Source organism: Rattus norvegicus, chromosome 7 (genome assembly GCF_021556685.1).
Source record: "Rattus norvegicus strain SHRSP/BbbUtx chromosome 7, alternate assembly SHRSP_T2T, whole genome shotgun sequence".
Classification (NCBI taxonomy): Eukaryota; Metazoa; Chordata; class Mammalia; order Rodentia; family Muridae; genus Rattus; species Rattus norvegicus.
Window position 1 is genome coordinate 12,428,428 of NC_141540.1, and position 23,421 is coordinate 12,451,848.

The 23,421-nt window shown below is 41.8% G+C and overlaps 1 protein-coding gene across 7 annotated transcripts in view; it reads right to left on the bottom strand.

The window, feature by feature from the left end:
* Positions 1 to 14,208: 14,208 nt before the first annotated feature.
* Znf431l4 (zinc finger protein 431 like 4) overlaps positions 14,209 to 23,421 on the bottom strand; it is a 98,280-nt gene continuing 89,067 nt past the window's right edge. The window contains exons 4-7 of one of the 7 annotated variants that reach the window (XR_015623697.1): positions 22,378 to 22,443; positions 19,534 to 19,662; positions 18,425 to 18,489; positions 14,209 to 15,377 (exon numbers count right to left, since the gene is read on the bottom strand). Coding sequence is in view for 5 of the 7 variants with exons in the window: in XM_087555300.1 (XP_087411426.1) it covers positions 18,486 to 18,489; positions 19,534 to 19,662; positions 22,378 to 22,443 (199 nt within the window). In the remaining 2 variants the exon portion in view is untranslated. 7 annotated transcript variants of the gene reach the window in all.

A 23,421-nucleotide genomic window follows, 5' to 3' on the forward strand; every position in this document is an offset into this window, starting at 1 on the left:
CTTGTTCTTTGGTCACACAGCACTCACTTTTCAAAATAATAAGTTTTTTTATTTTTTGAGATTATGACGTAATCGCATCATTTTCCCCATCCCTTTCCTCTCTCCAATCTACCCCTTGCCTGCTCATTCAAATTCATGGTCTCTTTTTAATTGTTACACACACACACACACACACACACACACACACACACACACACACACACCACGATTATATGTATGCATCCACTTCTTAATTACCTAGGTACCAGACTGAAGTCTTCAAGAGAAAGGGCCTTTCTGTTCCGTAACACTGTTATCTTTAGAGTAATAATTGATATGGTGCAGATAAAACATATTCCGAATTTACGTATGAAGAAACCAGGTGGCAAAGGAGTTCGAGGACTGCGAGGGGTAACACCAATGATCCGGTTAAAGTAATTCAACTGCAAGAATTTTTCTTTTTAATCCTTTAAATGTTATTCTTTTATGTTCCTACCAAAAAAAAAAAAATAGTCCCATTACAGCAGTGCACTTGTTTGTGGATGAAATGGTACAGGCATACTTTGAAAGCCATGACTGGGGTAGCTCTAGACTTTAAGAAAAATACCTGTCCCCGTCAGCTAAGAAGTTTGGGCCGGTAGAGCTCTATAAATAAAGCATCATTCTACTCCTCAACACTCATCTCTGTCCCACCCTACCCAAGAATGTATTTGCAGTGTGTCCATTCTGAGAGGGAAAATCAATCTTCTTTAATGGAGCAACAGTGGACGTATCAACCACACTCCAGAGCAGGCTCCGCTCTCAGGAATTGACCAGTCCATGTGTTTTGGGTTTATCCGTATGCTTTTTAAATTCTTGTTCATTTGTTTGAAGAAAGAGAAAAACACAAAGTTGAGTGGGAGGAGAGTGGAAAAGGATCTGGGAGGAGCTGGAAGGTTATAAGAATGTGATCAATAAATATTCTATAAAATTCTCGAATATAGGTACTAAAACCGCCCTCTCCTCTGGGTACTTCCTTGATACCCTCTACACTTGTAAGCCATGAACTTGTTACGCCTTTCATGTCTCTCTCTTCATTCTCCTGGTCCAGAATTCCTATTTTCATTTTATTAGCCTTCTGAATGATTTTCAAAATTTTACTTAAAGGTCCTTCTTCAATCAGCATGCCTCTTCTGCCTACAGTACAGTCTATACATGTCTCCTGATTTCTAGTCATATAAACTTATTTCACATATGTAAAGCCTGACTTCGCTTTTTGTTCTTGTGAGACAGTGTCTTATGTAGTCCAGGCTGCTCTTGAACCACATATACATCCAAAGATAGCCTTGAACTCCTGATTCTCCTGCCTTTTGTTCCCAAACATACGTGCTACTATGCTTAATGGCTAAGACCTTCAAAGCAAGAATTATGACTTTACGTTTTCTGTCCCCTTCTTGTTAGGTACCACAGCATAAGACTGTAGGTTGATGTCTTTATGCAGGAAGGCAGGTAGAGGATAGAACGAGGCCTGTCATTGGACAAGAAGGAAGAACGGATGGGAGAAAAGTTTTAGAAAGAGGAGAAGGAGCCGGATTGAGAAGGAGAGGAACTGGGATAACGTGGCAGCAGATGTTAAGATTCTTCTCTGCACATAGATACAGGTTGATATGAATATTTTTAAGGGACGGATGTGTACAAGATGTTACGCTGTCTAAATAGGCAAATTATATCTTATCAGTTGGATCAGAGGTTATTGTGTGGTGTGTTCTTTCATGTGGCGGCTTGACTGAGTTCAAGAGAAGGGGCGGGGGCGGAATTGAGACGGGTATGCCTGGCCAGGTAACAACCGGCCAAGGGAACTGTGAGTGAAAGTAAAGCAGCGTGGCACTGGAACGCAGACGGCCTGGGTTAGAGAGTACCATGGGGGCCAGTGTGGAGCCGCTGACATAAATCAGCGCTGGTTCCTACGGCCCTGTGGCGGGACGGAGCCGAACGCAAGAGAGCGACTGCCAGGGTACTTATGGGAACCCGTTGCTCTGCCTTTTTTATTTATTGCAACATAAGATAAATATTAGTGTGACAAATATTGACAGATAAATTGTTTTTTGCAGTCCGGTCCTTTCTTTTATTTTTGTACATTAGGCCTGGTATGGGATGGGCTCCACAGCTCAGGCTCTTTTCCGTTAGTCCTCACAAAGCGCGCTTCTCTGGGTGGCGCAGGCTGGCGCTTCAGCTGAACCCAGCTGCCCTTCTCTTTGGCTTCCTTTTTCTTCTGGTCGTTCCCCTTCACCCGCTTCAGGAAGCCGTCTCTGCCCTTCGAGTGTTTGATGGGCTCAATCCGCACACTGATCCTCTTGGCCAGAGTCTTGCCCTTAACTTGCAAGTTTACAATGATGCCCACGGCATCCTGGGTGACACTGTAGACTCTTCAGGTTTTGCCGCGGTGACACGTATGGGACATTCCTTTTTGAACAGTGCCCTTGATGTCTACAATATCATCTTTCTTGTAGATTCGCATGTATGTGGCCAAAGGAAGAACTCCATGTTTCCTAAAAGGCCTAGAGAACATACTGAGTGCCTCTCTTTCTCTTTGTGTTCGTCATTTTGGTGAGTTAACTGGAAGATGGCTGCCGCGGCTGAAAGCAATTTTTTTCATTATTAAAGATATTTTTAAAAAGAAAGACCCTGTCATCATAAAAAAAAAAACTATTATTTTCCAGCCATAAACAGAAAAGGCATAGCTGAAAAGCAGTTCCTGAAAATGCTTTGTATTGATAATTAATAATTACGGTAGTATTATTTTTTTTATGTGAGACAGAAGTAAAATGTATTTCCCAAGGTTTAGTGACATACAACTGTAATTCAGCTACTAGGGAAGCCAAGGCTGGATTATCAGATTTCAAGCCCTGCACATGCCACAGAATGCATTTAAAGCTAACCTGGGCAACCCAATACGACCCTGACTCCAAATAAAAAATTAAACAAGCACGGAGAATGTGACTCAGTAGTGCAGTGCCTTCTTCAAAAGCGAAAGGCTCTGAACCCAACCCCCAGTACTGAGGAGATAGAACAAGAATTCAACAGCGATCAATGCAAGAAAGGAGACACAGACATGAGACAGAAAACTGTGCTTGGCAAGAACAGATGGACATGTGGAGGCGGTGGTCGAGGCTTTTCTAAGGAAAAGTCCCTGCCATCCTCCCTTTGGCCCTACTGAGCTGACCACTGGCCAGAGTTTGGATGGGACTGTGGAGGTCCTTGTTGTAAAACTATATTCTCTCATATGGTCCTAATCTAATTCAAGGGGCCCAAATTGGCTGGGAAGGCAAAACCACCCAGGCAAAAAGAGTCAAATATCCTCGGTAAATATTGGCACTGCTCATTTACTCTTTATTGGACCAGCACCCCAAAGATAGGAGAAGACAATTCTAACCCAGAAAATATAATTAGTCAGCCTGCTGGTCTGCATTCTAATTTAATCTGGACAGCTGCGCCAGGAGCTTGTATTAGCATGACACTGGGAGGTGGAGAATACAATTACCAAGCAATAGAGGGAAGGAGCAAAGGGATCTTGACCAATGTATGCCTGCAAGGATGTGGTGGGGGATGGGTGGCTCTGAGGATGAGATTCCCCTGGGAGAAAGGAAAAAGAAAGTAGCTTCTGGCCAGGGATCAACAGAGACATTAGTTTGCATTAGTTTGGCTTTAGAGAAATTACAACATGTATAGGTGTGAGTGCATGCTTGTCAAGAGTACGTGTGTATGTGTGTGTGTGTGTGTGTGTGTGTGTGTGTGTGGTGTGTGTGGTGTGTGTGGTGTGTGTGTGTGTGTGTGTGGTGTGTGGTATGTGTGTGTGTGTGGTGTGTGTGTGATGTGTGTGTGGTGTGTGTGTGGTGTGTGTGATGTGTGTGTGTGGTGTGTGTGGTATGTGTGTGTGTGTGGTGTGTGTGTGTGTGTGTGGTGTGTGTGTGGTGTGTGTGATGTGTGTGTGTGGTGTGTGTGTGGTGTGTGTGATGTGTGTGTGGTATGTGTGTGTGGTGTGTGTGTGTGTGTGTGGTGTGTGTGTGATGTGTGTGTGGTGTGTGTGTGTGTGGTGTGTGGTGTGTGTGTGTGGTGTGTGTGGTGTGTGTGATGTGTGTGTGTGATGTGTGTGTGGTGTGTGTGTGTGTGGTGTGTGGTGTGTGTGTGATGTGTGTGTGTGGTGTGTGTGGTGTGTGTGTGTGGTGTGTTGTGTGTGTGATGTATGTGTGGTGTGTGTGTGTGTGGTGTGTGTGTGGTGTGTGTGGGGGGGATGTGTGTGGTGTGTGTGTGGTGTGTGGTGTGTGGTGTGTGTGTGATGTGTGTGTGTGGTGTGTGTGGTGTGTGTGTGTGGTGTGTGGTGTGTGTGTGATGTATGTGTGGTGTGTGTGTGTGTGTGGTGTGTGTGATGTGTGTGTGGTGTGTGTGTGTGTGGTGTGTGTGGTGTGTGTGTGTGGTGTGTGTGTGTGGTGTGTGTGGTGTGTGTGGTGTGTGTGGTGTGTGTGTGTGTGGTGTGTGTTTGTGTGTGTGTGTGGTGTGTGTGATGTGTGTGTGATGTGTGTGTGCACTTGTACAGTGGTGCAGGAGTGTCTGGAGAGGAGGATTTGTAGCTGAGAACTGGTCCGTTCTGCATGATGAATATGAGTCTGAGAGATCCTTTCTGGGTCACCCAGGTGCCAGGGTAAGGGTTGCTGTAGCAAGTTATGGTTGACCTGGGGGAGATATTCTCATATATATTTCCTCTCAATGTGGGAAGCAACGAAGGCTTGAGTGTTGCCCACCTGCTGCGTTACTGCAGTTTAAGGCAGAATAGCTGTAGTTTAGAGAGCAATCCTTAGCTCTTTCCTCCCACGTGGAAAAGCCTCCAGCTACTTACTGATTTGCTTCCGGGTTGTTTACTTCGTGTTGAGCTCCGCTAAGGAGCTTATGGCTATTATCAAACAGGGTCTTTACAAAGCCAAGCAAGGCATTAAATAATATAATCCACCCAGCACCAACTGAAAAACCTGAGGTTCAGGAAAATAAAACAAGATGCTCACAGTCACATGTTCGCAAATGTTGAAGGCAGGACCCAAATCCAGGCCAGACCGATTGTAAATGTGCCAACCATCGCTTTCCCCATTTACACATGGAGAGCTGGGCCTCACAGCTACAGAGCCACTTAATCTAGCTGTAAACATGACCTGGTGTCAGAACCGGAAGTAGACTTCCATCTCCTGAGTTTGCTCTTCGGTAGGATACCCATGGTATTGCTTACCAGAGGTAGAGCTGGATATTCAGGAAAAATAAAAATAAAAACCAGGTTTCCTTACCCTCAATCTGATGCTTTCACTGATATAAGTGGTAAGAGGATACGAGCTGTGCTATTAGCCTATTTACTGTGGTGTAGTTTCACATACCCCCTATTTATCATCCCTTCCTTGTCGTATGAGAAGACAAAGACTTCAGGGCACTGGAGTTTGCCCAAACTCAAATACCAAGTAAATGATAGACTAAGACTCAAATCCAACAACTCTCTGGGAAGCATACTGGCCTCTTCCTGCATGGTGCCAACCCCACCTCTATACCCCAACAGACTTCCTTTGAAAAGGAAAGGTAACTATACCTCTAAAGTGCATAAAACTTATCTTTAGGACAGGCCCGTTGGCCTAGGATATTTGAAGAGCGAGGAGGTGCCAGGCTTAGTGGCACACCCTTAACCCCAGGTCTCTGGAGGCGGAGACAGATGAATCTTTGTGAGTTAGAGGCCAACCTGATCAACATGGTAAGTTCCAGCCAGGACCTACATATTGAGGTCTTATCTAAAAAAAAAGTAGGATGACATTTGACAGATGGACTTACTAAGAATCACATTTTTTTAGCCCTCAGAATTAATACTCCTCATGGCTCTCAACCTCCCCCCTGCTTTGTATAAACCTTCAGAATAATTCTCTTTCACCCTACTTGCCTCTCGGATTAGGAGGGCAGAGACGGGGCCCAGATCTTTCTTCTGCCCCACGCAATGAGGGCTTTGAGAGGCAGTGGGAGTGAGGGAAGAACTCGCCAGTTTCCTCTAGTGAAGGAAGTGGATGCTCTGCCTGACTTCGGGACAGATAGAGTTGGTCTTGTCCTAATAGCTCAGCTGCACAGCATCTGCTCTATACCCAGGGGTGGATCTTCTCTAGAGTCTCTGCCAATCTCCAGGGCTCTGGAAAGAAGAACCAAACAGGGCACAGATGAGCCCTTTTCCCTGAAGCCTGTGGACATCGCTGTGCCACTGCACATAGCCCACGCGCAGGAAGCCAGAAGGGGTATGAGTATAGAGACATCGACAGCCCACAGGCAGCCTCTTAAGAAGGACCACATTCTCAGAGAAAACCAACAGTCTTTTTCCTAGCAGATTTTTCTACTGTAGATTTCCTCATGATCTCACTGCAAATGGGTGAGGGAATATGGAGTAGATGTCATTTGTCTAACCCGTAGATGAAAATCTACTGTCTACATAGCTAGTGGAACATGCAAGCGGTTCTTCCTTTTCAAGGCTCCTATTTTAGTCCTGTCCCCTTTTGAGGTAAGGAGGAAGAATTTGAGGGAATAGGTTGAAAAGATGGAGAAGGGTAGCCATGGGGGTGACAGACATCAGGAGTCCAATCTGTGAGGTAAAGATGCTGCTTCTCCACGATATGCAGTTTTCATTTCTCATTTCATTTTTTTAAAGTCTAGAATTGTTCTTTCATCTTTCTCCATCTCTCATGACATTGGCATTTTTGAAGAATATGGTGTGTCGTTGTAGAATGTTCTTGAGTTTGATCTCTCCATAGTTCATGTAAGGAGATTTGGACAGATGGTTGCTGTGAGCGATGCTATCTAAGTGTACAGCACCAAGAGACATGCGGGAAGGCTCTGCTTTCTATGGGGGTTGTAGTCACGCTATCTGATAGGTTATTTCTCCACTAGTGCAATGAGCCAATTCAAGCCAGATTAGATTATATTAAAGGCAGGTGTATTGGAAAGCTTGTCTCGAGCAGGAGAGTTCAATGTTTCCAAGAAAAGAGGCCAGGGAAATTGCCATGAGAGGGGATGGGACAGGGAAAAGAGAAAAAGGCACACACACAGAAAGAGGAGAAAGAGAAGAGAGCAAGAACAACAGACCAAAATGTCTGGATTACATAGGGAAATACCTCTGTAAGAAAGGCAGCCCAGTGCTTAGACTGGAAAGTTCAGGAATAGGGGCAGAGTATGACAGGTAGGGACTAAGGGATGATGGGAGAACCTGAAAGCCAAGTCTGCTTTGATGTATAAAATATGAACCCCAGTCCCTTGTACCAAGGGAGGGTCTGAGACCAAACACTTTCTCTCGGCTATAAATTTACTTATGGTTTTTCTTTTTTTTAAATTTTTTTAAATTTTTTTTATTAAATTCTTTTAAGTACTTTAAAGTTACATAAACATTACATTCCTATCAAACTTTCAACTTTAAACTATCAGTTTCGGATATTTCATGTGTCCAGTGATAAATCAATAAAAATTGAGCTTATTGGGATAAAGTTAGAGCTACGTTTAGAAACAGCACCATGAGAAGAGGAGGGAGAGAGGGAAGTAGAGAAAGAGGGGAGGAAGGAGGAAGATTTTTGTACCTCTAGCTCCTATATACTATCAACTTTCCTTCTGCCTGAAACTCTGATACTGGGTTCAGAAAATATGTAAACCTCGAGTCTAACACAAAATCTCCATAGATTGGGTGATGATGGGGCTGTTTCCAGGCTAAGTCAAGCCCCGTTAGTAAAATGCCACACTACATTCTTCAAAAATGTCAATGTCATAAAAGATGGATGGAGATGAAAGAACAATTCTGGACTTAAAAAGATAAATGAAAACTGCATGCAATGCACGATCCTGAAAGTTTAAGGTAAGTTTTGTGCATGTATATGTGGTGTCTGCATGGTGTTCAATGATTTTGGGGTTGTGAGTATACTGACAGAGTCTGATGTTGAGATGTCTTCCTCAGTTGCTTCTCCAACTTTGTCTTTCCTTTTGACAGGCTCTCTTACTAAACCCAGAGCTTGCTATTTGGATTAAGATGGCTACCCTGCTACATTCAAGGACCTGCCTGTCTCTAATCAGCCCCCAGTCAGCAGGGTTGCAGGCATGAAGTGTCACATGTACTTTTCCTAGGGTGCTAACGATCCAAACTCCAGCCCTCATGCTTGCCCAAGAAACACTTTTCCCATTGAACCATCTCCCTAGCCCAGAAAGTAAAATTTTAATTAAATCTGTATGTTAGAGTTAGATAGCAGTATTGCATCATTGTGAAATTTCTTGATTTTCATAATTACAGTTTAGCTATGAAAATGACTTTGTTTTAAGCTGGATAGTAAGTGAGTATGCATTGTGTCTACAGGACATTCTCTAAAGTTCAGGAGGAAGGTATGATAAAGCAAGGTAATAGCCATAAATTATAATGACAGTCATAGAGTTACAACCCCTGTAAGTTTGAAATACTTTCAAAACAACTGGGTATTTCCACCACGTTAGATCCTGAGACAAGGCACTGAGTTCCTGCATCTAGCCTCACAGCATGTCATCCTAGGGTTCAATCATTTCCCACTGACAATGTAACCATTTGATTTTCTTCAAATCTGCCTAGCACTTCACATCTTAGTGTGAGCTCAATCCGTGTGCTTTTTGTCTAGCCAGACCTTTTTGTGCTACCTCACCTTTGAAATTCTGTTCAACCTTGGGCATCCTTAATTAAATATGAGCAATTTAAGAAAAAAAAGAACCCTTTACTGTGTATTTAGCTGCAAATGTGTTCTCTCCATTAGATAAACACACTGGTCTGCATGCTGCTGCATTCTGCTCTGATTGAGGTCAACCTAGGAAATAACAACTTTGTAATTGCCACTCCAAAATGGATGTCGGCTGCCACCTGGTGGTAATCAACGGTACAGCGGCTTGATCGTTTCTTTTGAACTCAACTTTGTAGGAGGAAACATCTGATTAAAAAAAAATCATTTCATTCATCAATCGAACCCCATAACCTTTTAAAATACTGTTTTAACAACAGCTAATTAATGTTGTTTGTTTTTAAGTAGTACTTACTAATCGATATTATAAGCAAACAAACTGCAAAGGATTTTATTTCATTTCATCATTTTACAATTAAACATAAAATCTTCCGGGTGAAGCCTCTCAGAGGACAGCCATGTTAGGTTTCTGTCTGCAAGCATAACAGAGTATCATTAATAGTGTCAGGAATTTGGTGCTTGCCCCTAGCATGGGTCTCAAGTTTGGCTGGTTATTGGCTGGCCATTCCCTCAGTCTCTGCTCCCTCCCCAGTGCCTTCATTTCTTATGGACAGGATAAATTTGGAGTTGAAAGTTTTGTGGGTGGGTTGGTGTCTCTGTTGCTCCATTGGGGTTCCTGCCTGGATACAGGAGATGGCTTCTTCAGGTTCCATATCCCCGATGCTGTGAGTCACGGCTAAGGTCACCCATATCCTCATGCTGTTAGTCACGGCTAAGGTCACCCCCATTGATTTTTTAGGCACTTCCCTTATCCCAGGTCTCTGTCTTGTCCTGGTGATTCCCCCTCACCTCCTCACCCCGTCCGATTTTCATTCATTCTCATGGCCATCTAACCTTCTCTCCTGTCCCTCCCCATACCTGATCCTGAGTCCCCCACATTCCCCTCCCCGTCCCCTCACAGTTCCCTCCCTCAATCTGCCTCTAATTTTACCCCCGTAAGTGAGATTCAAGCATTCTTGCTTGTGCCTTCCTTCTGTGGGTCTGGCTGACTCAGACAGATGCCAACACCCACAGCCAAACAGTGAATGGAGCTTGGGGACTCTTATAGAAGAATAAAAGGAAGGATTGTGGCCCGAGGAGGAAGAGGATAGGAACTTTGCAGGAAGACCAATGGAGTCAACTAACCTTGACCTTTGGTGCTCTCAGAGACTGAACCACCAGCCAAAAAACATACATGGACTAGACCTAGGTCTCTTCGCACATGTGTAGCAGATGTGCAGCTTGGCCCTTATGTGAGTCCCGAACAACTGGAGTAGGGGGTGGGGGCCATCCCCAAAGATGTTGCCTGTACTTGGGATATGCTCTTCTAGCTGGGCTGCCTTGTCTGGCCTCAGTGGGAGAGGATGTACCTAGCCTTGCAGAGACTTGAAGGTCGCCTGTCAAGGGGTGGGGTAGGGGTAGCGGTGACACACCCACAGAGTGCCCACCCGCTGAGAGGAGAAGGGGAGGGGAGGGAGGAAGGATTGTGTGAGGAGGGGACAGTGAGCAGGATGTAAAGTGAATAAGTAAAAAACAAGAAGTAATTAATTAATTAAAAACTAGTTAACATCTACAGTGGATTTATTAGCATCTGCCAAAAACAAAAATAAGAAAAAGAAAGGAAGAAAGAAAAAAGAAGGAAAGTATTTGAAGGGAAGCAGAGCAAGGTCAGAAGGGCTGCCTTCTCTGAACACACATCAGAAGAAATCATTTAAATGAGAGCTACAGCAAATTAGAGTACATTCACTTTAAGGTGTTTAGGTCATACCGATACCCATTTTTTTCAGACGCCCACAGTGCAAGGCACAGGGGGTGGAGGTGAGTGTGTGCTTGGGCAAGACAAGGCCCCAACCCTCACAATTCAGTTCCACCTTCCCCAGCTGGCGAGTCACTTCCTTCCAGGGTCCATCCCTGCCTCTGAAGCCATCTCTTCTTTCCTCCCCTCTTCTACTCTGTGCCCTCCTTCCTTTCTTTTTATAAAGTAACTTTTTTTTTTTTTGGTTCTTTTTTTCGGAGCTGGGGACCGAACCCAGGGCCTTGCGCTTCCTAGGTAAGCGCTCTACCACTGAGCTAAATCCCCAGCCCCATAAAGTAACTTTTAAAACATTATTTATCTATTCACTTCAAAAGCCCCTCTTTCTGACAAGGAGAGCTCTGAAGCAAGTCTCCTGCACTGACCCCTCTCAGGAGCGTCTGTAGACATCTTCTGTTCAGAAATCAGCTGTTGTCTCATTTCCTTTGAGGAACTGATGCTTAAGACTGCATTCCTCCCTTCCTCCACATCACCCACGGTGTCCTGCCAGCCTTGGGAGTGGGGGTGACACAGATGTCCTGATTCTGACTGAGCACTCGACAGTCACTTGTTTGAGCACTCTGACAGTTATGAGTCTCTACATTAACCCTGCCCATTGCAGAAGGAAGTTTCTCTGATTAGCATATTTTGAAATTTTAATCTCCAAGGTGATATTAAAAGACGGTGATTTAGGAAATGATTTGTTCATGAGGACAGAGCCTGTGTGGATTGAATTAATACCCTTGTTTTTAAAAAAAAAAAAATCTAGAGGGCTAGCTCGCCCTCGTCATCATGTGAAGACAGACAAAAGACGTGAACTAGGCAGTGACTCCTGGCCAGACACAGAATGTACTCTCAATTTGAGCATGGATTTCAAGCCTTTAGAACTGATGAGAAATCGATTCCTTTTGCTTATAAACTACCCACTTTATTTTTATTATTACAGCCTGCTGTATGACACTATTCCTAGGGAGACCTGAATGAACATTTACTCTCCCCAGATAGAGAACTGAGGATGGACCAAAGAGAGGACGCCGTCTAAGTTCAACATGGTGAAACAGTGCGTTTTCATTGAGTTACTTATAGAAATATGGGTGAGGGATTACTTATAAGAACAGAAATAACTCAAAAATGGCAACATTGCCAAAACCCCACCACAGTATGAGCGAAGCATGCTAACGTTGGAGACCTGGAGCACACTGCATAGCCTAAATGCACCGGGGGATCTGGTCTGAAGGCTTTTTCCACATTGTTCCCCTGATCTCTGCCTCCTCTAGGAAGCTTGGTTAGTGTCTGGACATCTCTCAACAGTCCTTACCGCTTTGTAAGTGTGCAGAGAAAGCAAACTATGGAATTTGACACTTCAGTTTCAGGGACTTCTTGAAGATTTTGAATTGTTTACTTCCTGGGTTTTAATATCATAAAGGAATGTTTCAATGGACTTTAGAATATTCCAATCTTAAGACTCTTCCTTCTAAGATCAAGTCTTTTATATCAGAAGAAATTGCAACACAACATATCCCAGATAGACTAGGAAAGCTTCAATTCTAAATTGCCTGTTTTTCTTTCTACCTCATCTACCTTCCTATGAGAGGTTACTTTAAACCTTCTTTTCTTCTAGGTAGAGAGAGCAGATCTGAAATTATTAAAGTCCATGGATCTCTACAAATGGTTTGTTTGCTTGTCTGTCGTAAACTCTCAGGGTAATGGCTCCCATACTCAATCCCCAAATGGTCCTTCTCCACTGTAGGTCCATCTCATCCTAGGTGTTAGCAATTCCTCTAGGCTCCACCCAACAGTTAGCTAGCAACAGTCAGGTATGAGCCTGGCTCACATAGGAAGACTTAGGACGCTCTCACGCTCTCCCTCTCCCTCTTCGTCTCCCTCCCCCCTCCCCCTTTCCCTTCCCTTTCTTTACTAGGTGTCCCCAGATGGTTTCTTCCCTCTTTTTCTTTCTTCTCTTTCTATCCTTCTCTGTCCCCCTTTCCCTGCCTTCCCCCCTTTCCAGTTCTCTGCTCCCCTCCCTAGCTCCCTTCCACCAATAAACTTCCTTTTGTCCTTGGCTTGTCCTGTGGCTTGATTCTTCAGGGGGACACCTTGGCAGGGCCCGCTGAGGTGCTCACTCCCGCATTATTACACCTCGGTTCATAAAACAAAACATTAGGGTTGGTTAAAAAAAAAAATCTAAGTTCATTTGGGATCTCCATAAGCCCCAGTGCTTCTGAACTGAAAGGGCTTGGTCGGAAGAGAGTTGGTCCATGGACTATAGGCACATCAAACAGTGCACATGAGCACACAGCCAAAGACACAAATACCAGTGTATAACCAGAAAAAATCATAAACAAGGGACAACTTTCCAAAACTAACACCCTCAATCACACCTCAAAAAAGACAAAGCAGGGTTGGTGAGGTGACTGGGTGAGTATGGCACTGGGAATCACCACAAGGTGGCAAGAGAATCTAAGCATTGTTCTCTAGCCTGCACGCACACCTTGTCAGAAACAAATGCAGGCAGTCATTCAGAAAAAAAAAATCCACTTTCCATGAAGATGCACATTTCAAATCTGTTTATGAACATTTCCAAGAAGTTAAGCTTTAAATATACAATCTGATCTCTTCCTCTTCCTCTTCCTCTTCCTCTTCCTCCTCCTCCTCCTCTTCCTCCTCCTCCTCCTCCTCCTCCTCCTCCTCCTCCACTTCTTCTTCTTCTTCTTCTTCCTCTTCTTCTTCTTCTTCTTCTTCTTCTTCTTCTTCTTCTTCTTCTTCTTCTTCTTCTTCTTCTTCTTCTTCTTCTTCTTCTTCTTCTTCTTCTTCGTATTTCCCCAATTTATCTCATCACAGAACCACACATGTAAGAGGTAATGCTTTTCCTTCCGACACTTGTGCCCATGGACATGAGCATTCACATATGGACATTTGGAAGGTGACCAGTACCACAGCTTTAGTGGACTTGATGTCTGAAAGAACATCTGAGTGTTCTAAGTTCCGCTGGACTTCAATTTCTCTAGTCAGAGGAAATCCCTGCACCAAAAGGAGTGATTCAAGAGAAGGCACAGGCTAGAAGAGTGAGAGTCCACTTCTCAAGATCCTTCACTTCCAGAATGCAGAGGAAAGGACAGCAGTCCCTAGACAGACACACTTCTCCTTGTAAGAGACCCCTGATGAGCTGCCACTGTCTTCTCCTTTCTATGTACAGTGTCCCACTAAAGCCCAGGCTGGCCTGGGCGACACTATGTAGTGCTTGACAACCTTTTTGCTTTGCTTCCTAAGTGCTAAGATTATAGTCAGGAGCCCCACATCTGGCTGTCCTCCTACTCTGGTCCTTTGATATATGGAGGAAACATCTCACATGGGCAGATAAAAAACAATAGATTCCTACACCAAGTAGTGTTTTTTCATATCATGGGAGCCCAGCTTCGAATGGAGCAGATGTCGTGCATCTGGGCTGGGGCAGAGGGGCCCAGCTGCTAGGCAGAGCCGGGCTCTGAGCAGCAGCTTCCTCTCTGAGCAGCTGTCCTGGTTATGCCCCAGGTCTGGGCAACCTTCCAGATGAGCCTTAGCTCCTCAGCTTCAAACTTGTGCCTGGCCCCTCCATCTGTCTGATGGGCTCATCAGAGCTCAGAAGTGGCTTGGACATTTGTGTGCACAGATATTATTCAAAGATGATACAGGTTTGGTTTGAAGTGGAGTAGAATCTTTATTATGTTTTCTGTTACATGTATAACTTTTTACCATATCCTCATCCTCCATAACAAGTCACATGATAGATATTAGACAATGAAGAGAAATAATTAGTATAGATGCTATAGGGATTTTTTTTTTTTACTGAACAATCACTTTAAGTAAATAAATCATGTAAATCCTTAATTTTAGAGGCATTTACTTATTGTATAAAAACATTGAATTTTTTATTAACAAGAGATAAAGCTTCCATCTATTAGCTCTCTTTTGTTAGCTCACAAAACTGAAAAAAAAATGCCTTAGTTATTCTTCTACAAAAGCATCCCAGCAATGTGGTGAAACATAAGAGACTAGAAATATTTTCAAATTTACCAAAGCAATATAATTGTATCAGTGTTATTCTCTTAAAATACCTTTTGTAGCAATTTAGCTAGCAAGAGAACATATTTTTAAAAAGTTCTCATTTGTAGAATAAAAACACTTGGAACATATTTTTGCAGTATCTTTATTACAAATGATGTCCCGGTAGATGATAAAATGTCTGAGCTCTCTGACATCATTCATCATGATGTCATTCATCATGATGTCATTCATCATTTCCCTCTTCTCCATCATGTAATGGAGTGTGTAACAGTCATTTCACTAAACCCAAGAGACTTAGTCAGGACTGCCCTCCTTTTAGTTCTGGAGAAACCAGAATATAAAAATACTAGTAAGTTGTTGTTCACATATACACTTTAAAGGGGCTAGAGCTATACTGAATGAAGTTAAATTCCCTCCTCCAACAAGGTAAAAAAAAGTCTGACTAGAAACACCAAAACTCAATGACCACAGCACTTGCTAATATTGTGCACTTTTCATTTCAAAATGTCTTCCAATTACACTTTTGTTTCTTCAGTGAAATTCACCAAGACATTAGATACACACAAATAATGATTTTATTTATATCTCTTCAGCCTGCCATTTTTATTATAAGTGGCTATTTATTTCTCATTAAAGCTCATTACAAGTTTAAAAATCCAGGTCCATGTGTTTTTCTTCTTTAATTTGTAAGAGAAACTCTCTCTAGGTTGCTACCTTTCAGCTCACAGTGCTCTGGCCCCAGTGTCCTCCTGGGGGCACTGCAGGTGAGCCACACCATTCCCAGCCAATTTTCTTTATTGCTAAGCAAGAGGAAACAGACACAACTTTACTGCTGGCTTCATGTTGTGACCCTTTCACTCTCCATTGAAACAATTCTTTGATATCTCCCTTCCTTCAAATATAGACACGACGACAATGGAGTGTTTTTGAAACTCATGTTCAATAAAGTAAACAGAATAATAAAAACAGATACTAGTTTTATAAGTTTATACTCATTTATTAGTAAAGATATTAGTAATAACTAATGTAATATCCACAGGTAATATACAATTTTATCCATAAAACTCAGTCATTTACAAAAGTAGAATTTTACCAATCTGTCACACCTACAGTTGGGTTTCTACGCAAGCCAACTCATATAATAAAGATAAGAATAAGTGCATATTTTTAAAACTCCAATGTATCTAGCACACATGTGCTAATAATGTTTTTGGATAATTAAGGTAGGGACAGTGTACTTTATAATAAACTTTTTTTTTTTAAATGAAAAGCTAGATCTACCAGATGCCATGTGAAAAACGAGCCCAGAGCTACTGCAGTGGACACGCGGGATAGCAAGCAACTCCTTTTTATGAGCTGGAAGGACAAGTGGGCATGTACATGTGGGTCAATATATCTGTTGCAGTTGAAACAGATTCTACAGAAAACAGTCAATATGTCTAACGGTTATGTTCTGGCATTAGGCAGAGCTCTTAGTTGCCATATGTGAAGTATGTCCTCCCAAAACACTCTCATGTCTTGTTCAAGCCCTATGACCTTTCAGTACCAGGCTACTTTTGCCATTTTCAATGAAAATATGTAAGGTGACTTCCTGTTACAAGGAAGTGAAATTTTAAGTGTTAGCTATTAATGTCTGAAGAAATTCTGTGCAAACACAGTTAAATAGTTCATTTCAAATTTTATAATCAAGTATTTAAAATCAACATTGTTGATTGTGGCTACAGTAACAATCTATTACAAAGAATCAGCTAGTTTCAAACAACTTACTTTAGGGTTGAGTTCTCAAATCATAAAAAAGTGAATAAAAGAGGTGGCTCTTTGAAATATTTAAACTTTTCAAGACTAAAATCTTTTTATTTGCTCAGTGATTCGATATAAATAAATCAGGTTTCAGCCCAGACCAGATGTTTTCATTTAAACGCCATTCACACTGACATTTAAAGGCCTTCATTTAAAGGCTGCTGAACTAAGTAATTAAGGGTAATAATAACCATAGTTTCTGACCAAAAATATAAAAAAGACATTCTGTATTTTATTTAAATGAACAAGATAAAAATGGAATGACAGTAAATTTGGCTTTTTAGATAGAATAAGGAAATATATGGCATTAACAAAACATCTATTTCTAGATATGTAACATTTGTAAAATTAAACATAAAATATTGTGTTGTGCTATCTAAAGACATCTTTTGAACAAACATAGAAACCAATAAATACGTACAAGGGGTGTTTCATTTGCTGTACGTAATGACATAAATGTGTGGAATCCTCCTTTGGAAGCAACTATTCTCTGATCGTCGTGTTCTAAGGACTCTTAGCTTCAAAGATAATCTTAAAGCTTTAGGTGTACAGAGATGAAATAAAGAAGGGGGTGATCATAGAAAAATGGGGTAAGAGAAAAAGAAGCAACAAGAACACCAAGAAGAGTAGTGCGGTCATTTGGTCAGAGTGTTGTTGTAAGACCAAAATAGAAATCAGACCTTTGGATTCTACTGAAATATGACATTTCAGTATTAAATGATACCCAATAAAATATTTTTAACTTTTTAAATCAGAGCAGGATATTGAGCTTTTAAGATATTTACCTATTCATTCGTTCATTTATTATGTTAGTGTGTAGGTTGTGTTTGCCTGAGTTTGTGTGCACTAGTGCACTCTATGCAGGCAAGAGATCATTGGCTCCATTGGACAGGAGAGCCAGAAACCTGTTTCCAGGCTCTGCCAGGGCAGCATATATTGTGAAATACTAAACCATTCCTCCAGCCTCAATACTGATTTCTAAATATCCTTAATATTCTGTGGTAAAAAAAATCTAAAAAATGAAATATATTTACATATAAACAAAGGATAAAATATACATGCATTTATCATCGACAAATTATACAATATGTATGCATTCCTATGTATTTTAATATTCATATGAGTATGCATTTTAAAGTAATATATTTTACACGTCATGTATGCATGTGCAAAACTGTGAGCCAGGCCTGGTGAATCACGTCTGCAATTCCATCACTTGGGAAGCTACAGCAAAGAATTGCCAAGAGTTCCAGGCAAGTCTGAATTATAGTGTAAGAGCCTGTCTTTAACACAATGTGCATATTGGTTCTCACATTTTATATTAAATGAATGACATACTTATATGTGTTGTGGTTTGCCCTGAAGCTATCTGTATTTTGATGCTAATTCCACTGCCCCAAGGACAGCTGCCTAGTCACTATTCAGGAATCAGGTGACTTCACCAGAACCACCTCCCCACTGAATTTGTAAAGTACAGGTGAGGGGCAGGTACAGGATAGAAGGAGGCCTGTCATTGGAGGAGAAGGAAGGATGCGGGAGAGAAGTTTGAAGGAAGAGGAGGAGACTAGGAGAGAAAGGAGAGACAGGAGGGAGGAGAGAGAGGGGAGAAGCCATGGCAGGTGATGTTAAGATTCTGCTCTGTGTATTTACAGGTTGTTATCAATGTTCCTAAGGGATGGATGGTACCGGGCTTTGTATGTTTAAGTGGGCAATTATATCTTACCAATTGGGTCAAAGATTATTGTGTTGTGTGTTCTTTTATGTGAAGGTTTGAGTGTAGGAAAGTGTGTGGTGCAAGAGACACTGGGTCGCCGAGGAGTGGGGATGTGTTTCCACCAAGATATTTAGCAGATATCTTGGGCACCGCTGTGAGGACCTAGCGAGTAAAAGACCCGTCATTTTTTTATTTTTATATTTTTACAACAACATATATGTTGTATGAAAACAAGGTGCTATAGCTTTTAGAGCCAAGAGCGTCTTAGTGGATTGTTTCTCTTTGTTAGAAGAGAACACTGACATGCAAGAAAAGCAAGCAATTGGCACTTACATTGAAATCAGATGCATCTTAACCCAGCCCTGTGTTCTTGCAATTTCTATAAAGAATAAAGTCACCTGGAACGACAAATTGACCATAAGATGTGACATCAAACCCTTGAAGCATATACACAGGTGATAGATACTTTATTATCTCGGTTAGCATCAGACTTTCTTTTTACAATCAAAGGAAAGATATACAAAAAGTATTTTTAAAATGCTGAAATCTTGAATAGCATCAACTTCATAAATGCCAAGTGGCTATATTTTCATGAACCATGTGAAAACATGATCAGTGACATTTGTGGTGCTGAATACAGTCAGAGGATGGAGGCGTTGCATGCAGTCAGAGGATGGAAGCGTTGCATACAGTCAGAGGATGGAGGCGTTGCATACAGTCAGAGGATGGAGGTGTTGCATGCAGTCAGAGGATGGAAGCGTTGCATACAGTCAGAGGATGGAGGCGTTGCATACAGTCAGAGGATGGAGGCATTGCATACAGTCAGAGGATGGAGGCGTTGCATGCAGTCAGAGGATGGAGGCGTTGCATACAGTCAGAGGATGGAGGCGTTGCATACAGTCAGAGGATGGAGGCGTTGCATACAGTCAGAGGATGGAGGCATTGCATACAGTCAGAGGATGGAGGCGTTGCATACAGTCAGAGGATGGAAGCGTTGCATACAGTCAGAGGATGGAGGCATTGCATACAGTCAGAGGATGGAGGCGTTGCATACAGTCAGAGGATGGAGGCGTTGCATACAGTCAGAGGATGGAGGCATGCAGATGGAAGACAAGGGGTGAGTATTGAGACAGCAGAGGCCCACTGAGTCAGAAGATAAGCACAAAGAAACACTGTAAAAACCAATCTTTATCTTTGTGTCTCAGCAATTACTTGTAGAAAGAGAAAACATTTTTTCTTTAAAAAAGAAGTCAAGTAGCAATTTTCTTTTTTATTAAGCAATATCTCTAAAAAATGTTTGTGAAAAGGCTTTTTAAAAATGGGACATAGCTGAATGCATTAAAAGCATTTTACTTTAGAAATATTAAGAAAAGCTGTGATGATTGAGCATTTTCTTTGAGGTGAGCATAACTGAACATTCCAGATGGCTTTATCCCCGCTACCTTTGAAACCACTCCTTCAGGATTATCGTCCCCATTTTGTAGCCAGGAACACGAAGGCCTGAAGATGTTAGCATGTCCACGACTGTAGAGGCACTAAGAGCTGGATTGTCACCCCAACGCCTGGACATTCTAGCAATGAAATTATACATAAGTGTCAACAAAATTCTGACATTTGGGGCACAAAAATTATTTGTTTTATTCTGAATACCCACATGCTTTCAAAGGCATCCAGTATCTTTGCCTTTCAGACACTAAATGCCAATATCAGTATCCTCGCTCTGTGAAACCTAAAATTCCTTCATGTTTCCAGATTCCCAGTTGACATGTCTAATCTCCATATCCAAAACATGGTTTTAAAAAAACATTTAAGAAAATAATGAATTAATAAATAAAATTTATTAATTTTCAAATTTTACAGATAATTCATAGATGAAAAATACTATTAATAAATAATAGGCAGTTCTGGGTTTATAATAAGTTTTAATTTTTAATTTTTGCATAATAATTTTTATAGTAATTTTTAATTTTGTGTATTTCTCTTATATTGGAAAATTTGTTCAACATTTTCAACCCTGGCTATAAAGAAATGTGATAGGGTAGAGGTCTGGAAAGATAAGACACAGAAAATATGATTGTCAATTCCTTATAGTATGGTTAAGAAAATAATCTGTAGGAGAACTGGTGAGGGGCTCAGTAAGGAAAGGTTCAGGTCTGACAACCTGGAACTTACATGCTGGAAAGTGAAAACAACTCCCAATAACTGTGTTCTGACCTTCAAGTATGAGCTTTGGCATACATGCACACACATGCATACACACACACACACACACACACACACACTCTAAATGTAAAAATATTAAAGTTTTACCTCCATATGAGTTACCAATCAGTAGGACCCCAGAGGCACTAAAAACAATATGGGGGTTGCCATTGCTCTTACTACCCACTGTAACTACATGGTAAGATCACTGCTGAAAACATCACATACTTCAGTTGTACGACACAAAACCTCTATACAAAGCACCCAGAATCTCTCTGATGGCTGACTCTCATAATTCTGGAAGGTTCTATGAAAGCTGGTGGGAGAGGACAGCATCAATGACCTTAACCATCACGGACCTGCATGATACAATATGCCAGACAATGTGTCTATCTGGTACAATAGTGACAAGGCTACTTGTGAGATTAATCAACTCTTCTCTTGATTGGATATAAGGTATTCTTCGTAGAAGTAAATCCATGCATGATAGTGTAAACATGCTCGAAACTTATGGCCTAGGTAAGACCTTATGGGAGAAGAATTGATATTGTTTGTCTAAATGTCTAAGTTATCAAATACCTTCTAAATATCTGTAGGTTGGTGCAGCTCCCAGTCTTACACAGAGAAGCTTCTTAATTCAGTTAGCAGTAGTTACTGCAGAGAAACATCACTGTGTGGAGAACAGTGGAGTGTGAGTGCTCAGCCATAAATACGACATCTGCATCAACTTCCAACCTAAAACCCAAGGGACTTCATTGAAGAGGGAAGGATATAAGAGCCATGGGATGTGGAGGTGTGGTATAAAAAACTGTGCTCTGGGCTGTTGCACATGTGAACCCAGTACAGCAGCAATTACTCATGCAAGATCTACAGATAAAACCAATCCAGTTAAATATTCCAGCACGGAGCAGGGCAGGGACTCCCAAGAGCCCACCCCTAGCTGAGGAGCTAGTTAGCAACTGATGACTGCTCTAGGAGGGAGAGGCATAATTCGTTAAGATTGTGACACTACTTGGAGTTGGTGGTCTAAAAGTAAATGATAAAAGGAGACTATGAAGGTGGAAGGTTGAAGTTACAGGTCCTGTGAGGAGTTGGAGGATGGGAGATAAAGAGTGGATATGGGGGCTGGGGATTTAGCTCAGTGGTAGAGCGCTTACCTAGGAAGCACAAGGCCCTGGGTTCGGTCCCCAGCTCCGAAAAAAAAAGAACCAAAAAAAAAAAAAAAAAGAGTGGATATGATTCAGATGCAATGAATAAATGCATGACATTTTCAAAGACTAAAGAAAAAAGATGAAAAGAGAATCATGTTCCTAGAATTAAATTTTCTGAGCAAAAACTTTATTTGATCCTTTTCCCACCATGTTACAGCTGTATTTAAACTGTATATGGCTATTCAAGGGGGTTGTCTTATTAGGATTTGAAAAGCAATTTGGTGCCATAGTTAAAAAGAAACCCAACTTTCACTTCAATCCTAAAATTAAAAAAGAATGAACATGTGGAAGCAGCTCCATTGAGCATATGAGAGGGTACCTTGTACAGTGACTATTCTGATAAACATTTATAAGTAAGTGTGCAGGCAACCAGAGTTGGCTTGGCCAGCTGCCTTGAAAGGCACGCATCATAGGTTTTCCAGGTTAGAACCCATGGCTCCTGGAGCACAATGTGCCTTCCAGTTCCTGAGAGACTGATGCACTCCCTCGGGCAGTGAAGCATCCAGGCCTCTTTGTTGCCCTCAGAAGTCTAAGAAGCAAGGAAGCTTGACCAGACAATTGGTTGTAGACATTAATCTTGTGTACCCTGTGTAGCTTGCAAATGTCATTGTACCCTGGCAACTACCACTGCATTGATCCTGGCAACTGCCATCATATTTTGTTTTTGATAAGGGTATAAAAAGTCTGGTTGCTCTCAATAGAATTGCCACAGCCTCAGATTGTGCTGCGGCTACTCAAACCTAGATTGATATAACTCCCTGAGGCCATATCAGGTGACCTTGGTTGGAGTTAAGCACAGGTATTTAACTTCAATTGTCAATTTGAAGAGACTTGGAGATACTTAGGAAATGGGCACGCCGGTTAAGTGATTACCTGGATAAGCCGTTGAGCTTCGAAGACCTGCTCACTGTGTGTGGCTCCTTTCCCTGGGCTGAGATGCTGGGTTGTATAAAAAGAAGAAAGTGAGCTGAGCACAAGTGTTTATGGCTTTCAATGCAATGTCACCAGCTACATCAACCTCTTCCTGTGACTTTTCCAAGAGCCAAAACCAATCCTTCCTTCCTTGAATTGCTTTTGTCGAGAAGTCTTTTATCACAGTGGCTAGAAAGGTAGCTAAGGCAGTGCATTATTCAGAAAGGAAAGAGTAAAACCAGAAGAGGTAGGAGATGTCTAGACTGAATAGGGACCAAAGACACAAAGAAGACAGCCCAATAGGAGAGGCTGAAGCTGTCTGTGCCACGTGGAGGCATGGTCAATGGTGCTAAAAGCTACCCAGGATGACAGTGAAAGAGGGAACGTCTTCTAGAGTTAAATACGGCGTCCCTGAAACTGAAAGACAGCAAACTGGAGATGGCTCCAGGGTATAGTCAAATCTAAAAGTCTCATTCTTAAAAACTTATCGGAAAAGTAATCTTTCCTAGAATAAGGGGACTTGAAGTAGGTTTAAGCATAACAAGCAAAGTGTTAGGACATGGACACAGGGTCAGTGTGATGGCTCAGAGTGTTTATGGCTCACAGTGTAATGGTTCAGGTGCCTTCTACTAAGCCTGATGACCTGAGGATCTACATGGTGGAAGGAGAAGGTAGACTTCTTCAGACTGTCCTCTAACATCCACATGCAGGCTGTGATGGGGGGGGGGGGAATGAGAGAGAGAGAGAGAGAGAGAGAGAGAACATGCACAGAAACACAAATAAATCTGATAAAATTTTTAAAAAGAAATTAATGCATAAAAATTGCTTTCACTAATACTATTTAAGAAAAAAACTTCTGGGGAATTTACCTTAATATGAAAGAGTTATGAAAAGCCCAGGTAGGAGGAAAACCTCATCTATAGGATAACTGTGAGTAGATTTCTATGGAGAGACAAGTCTAATTTTTAAATCATTTTCTACATTTTCTATGCATGTTTGACTACA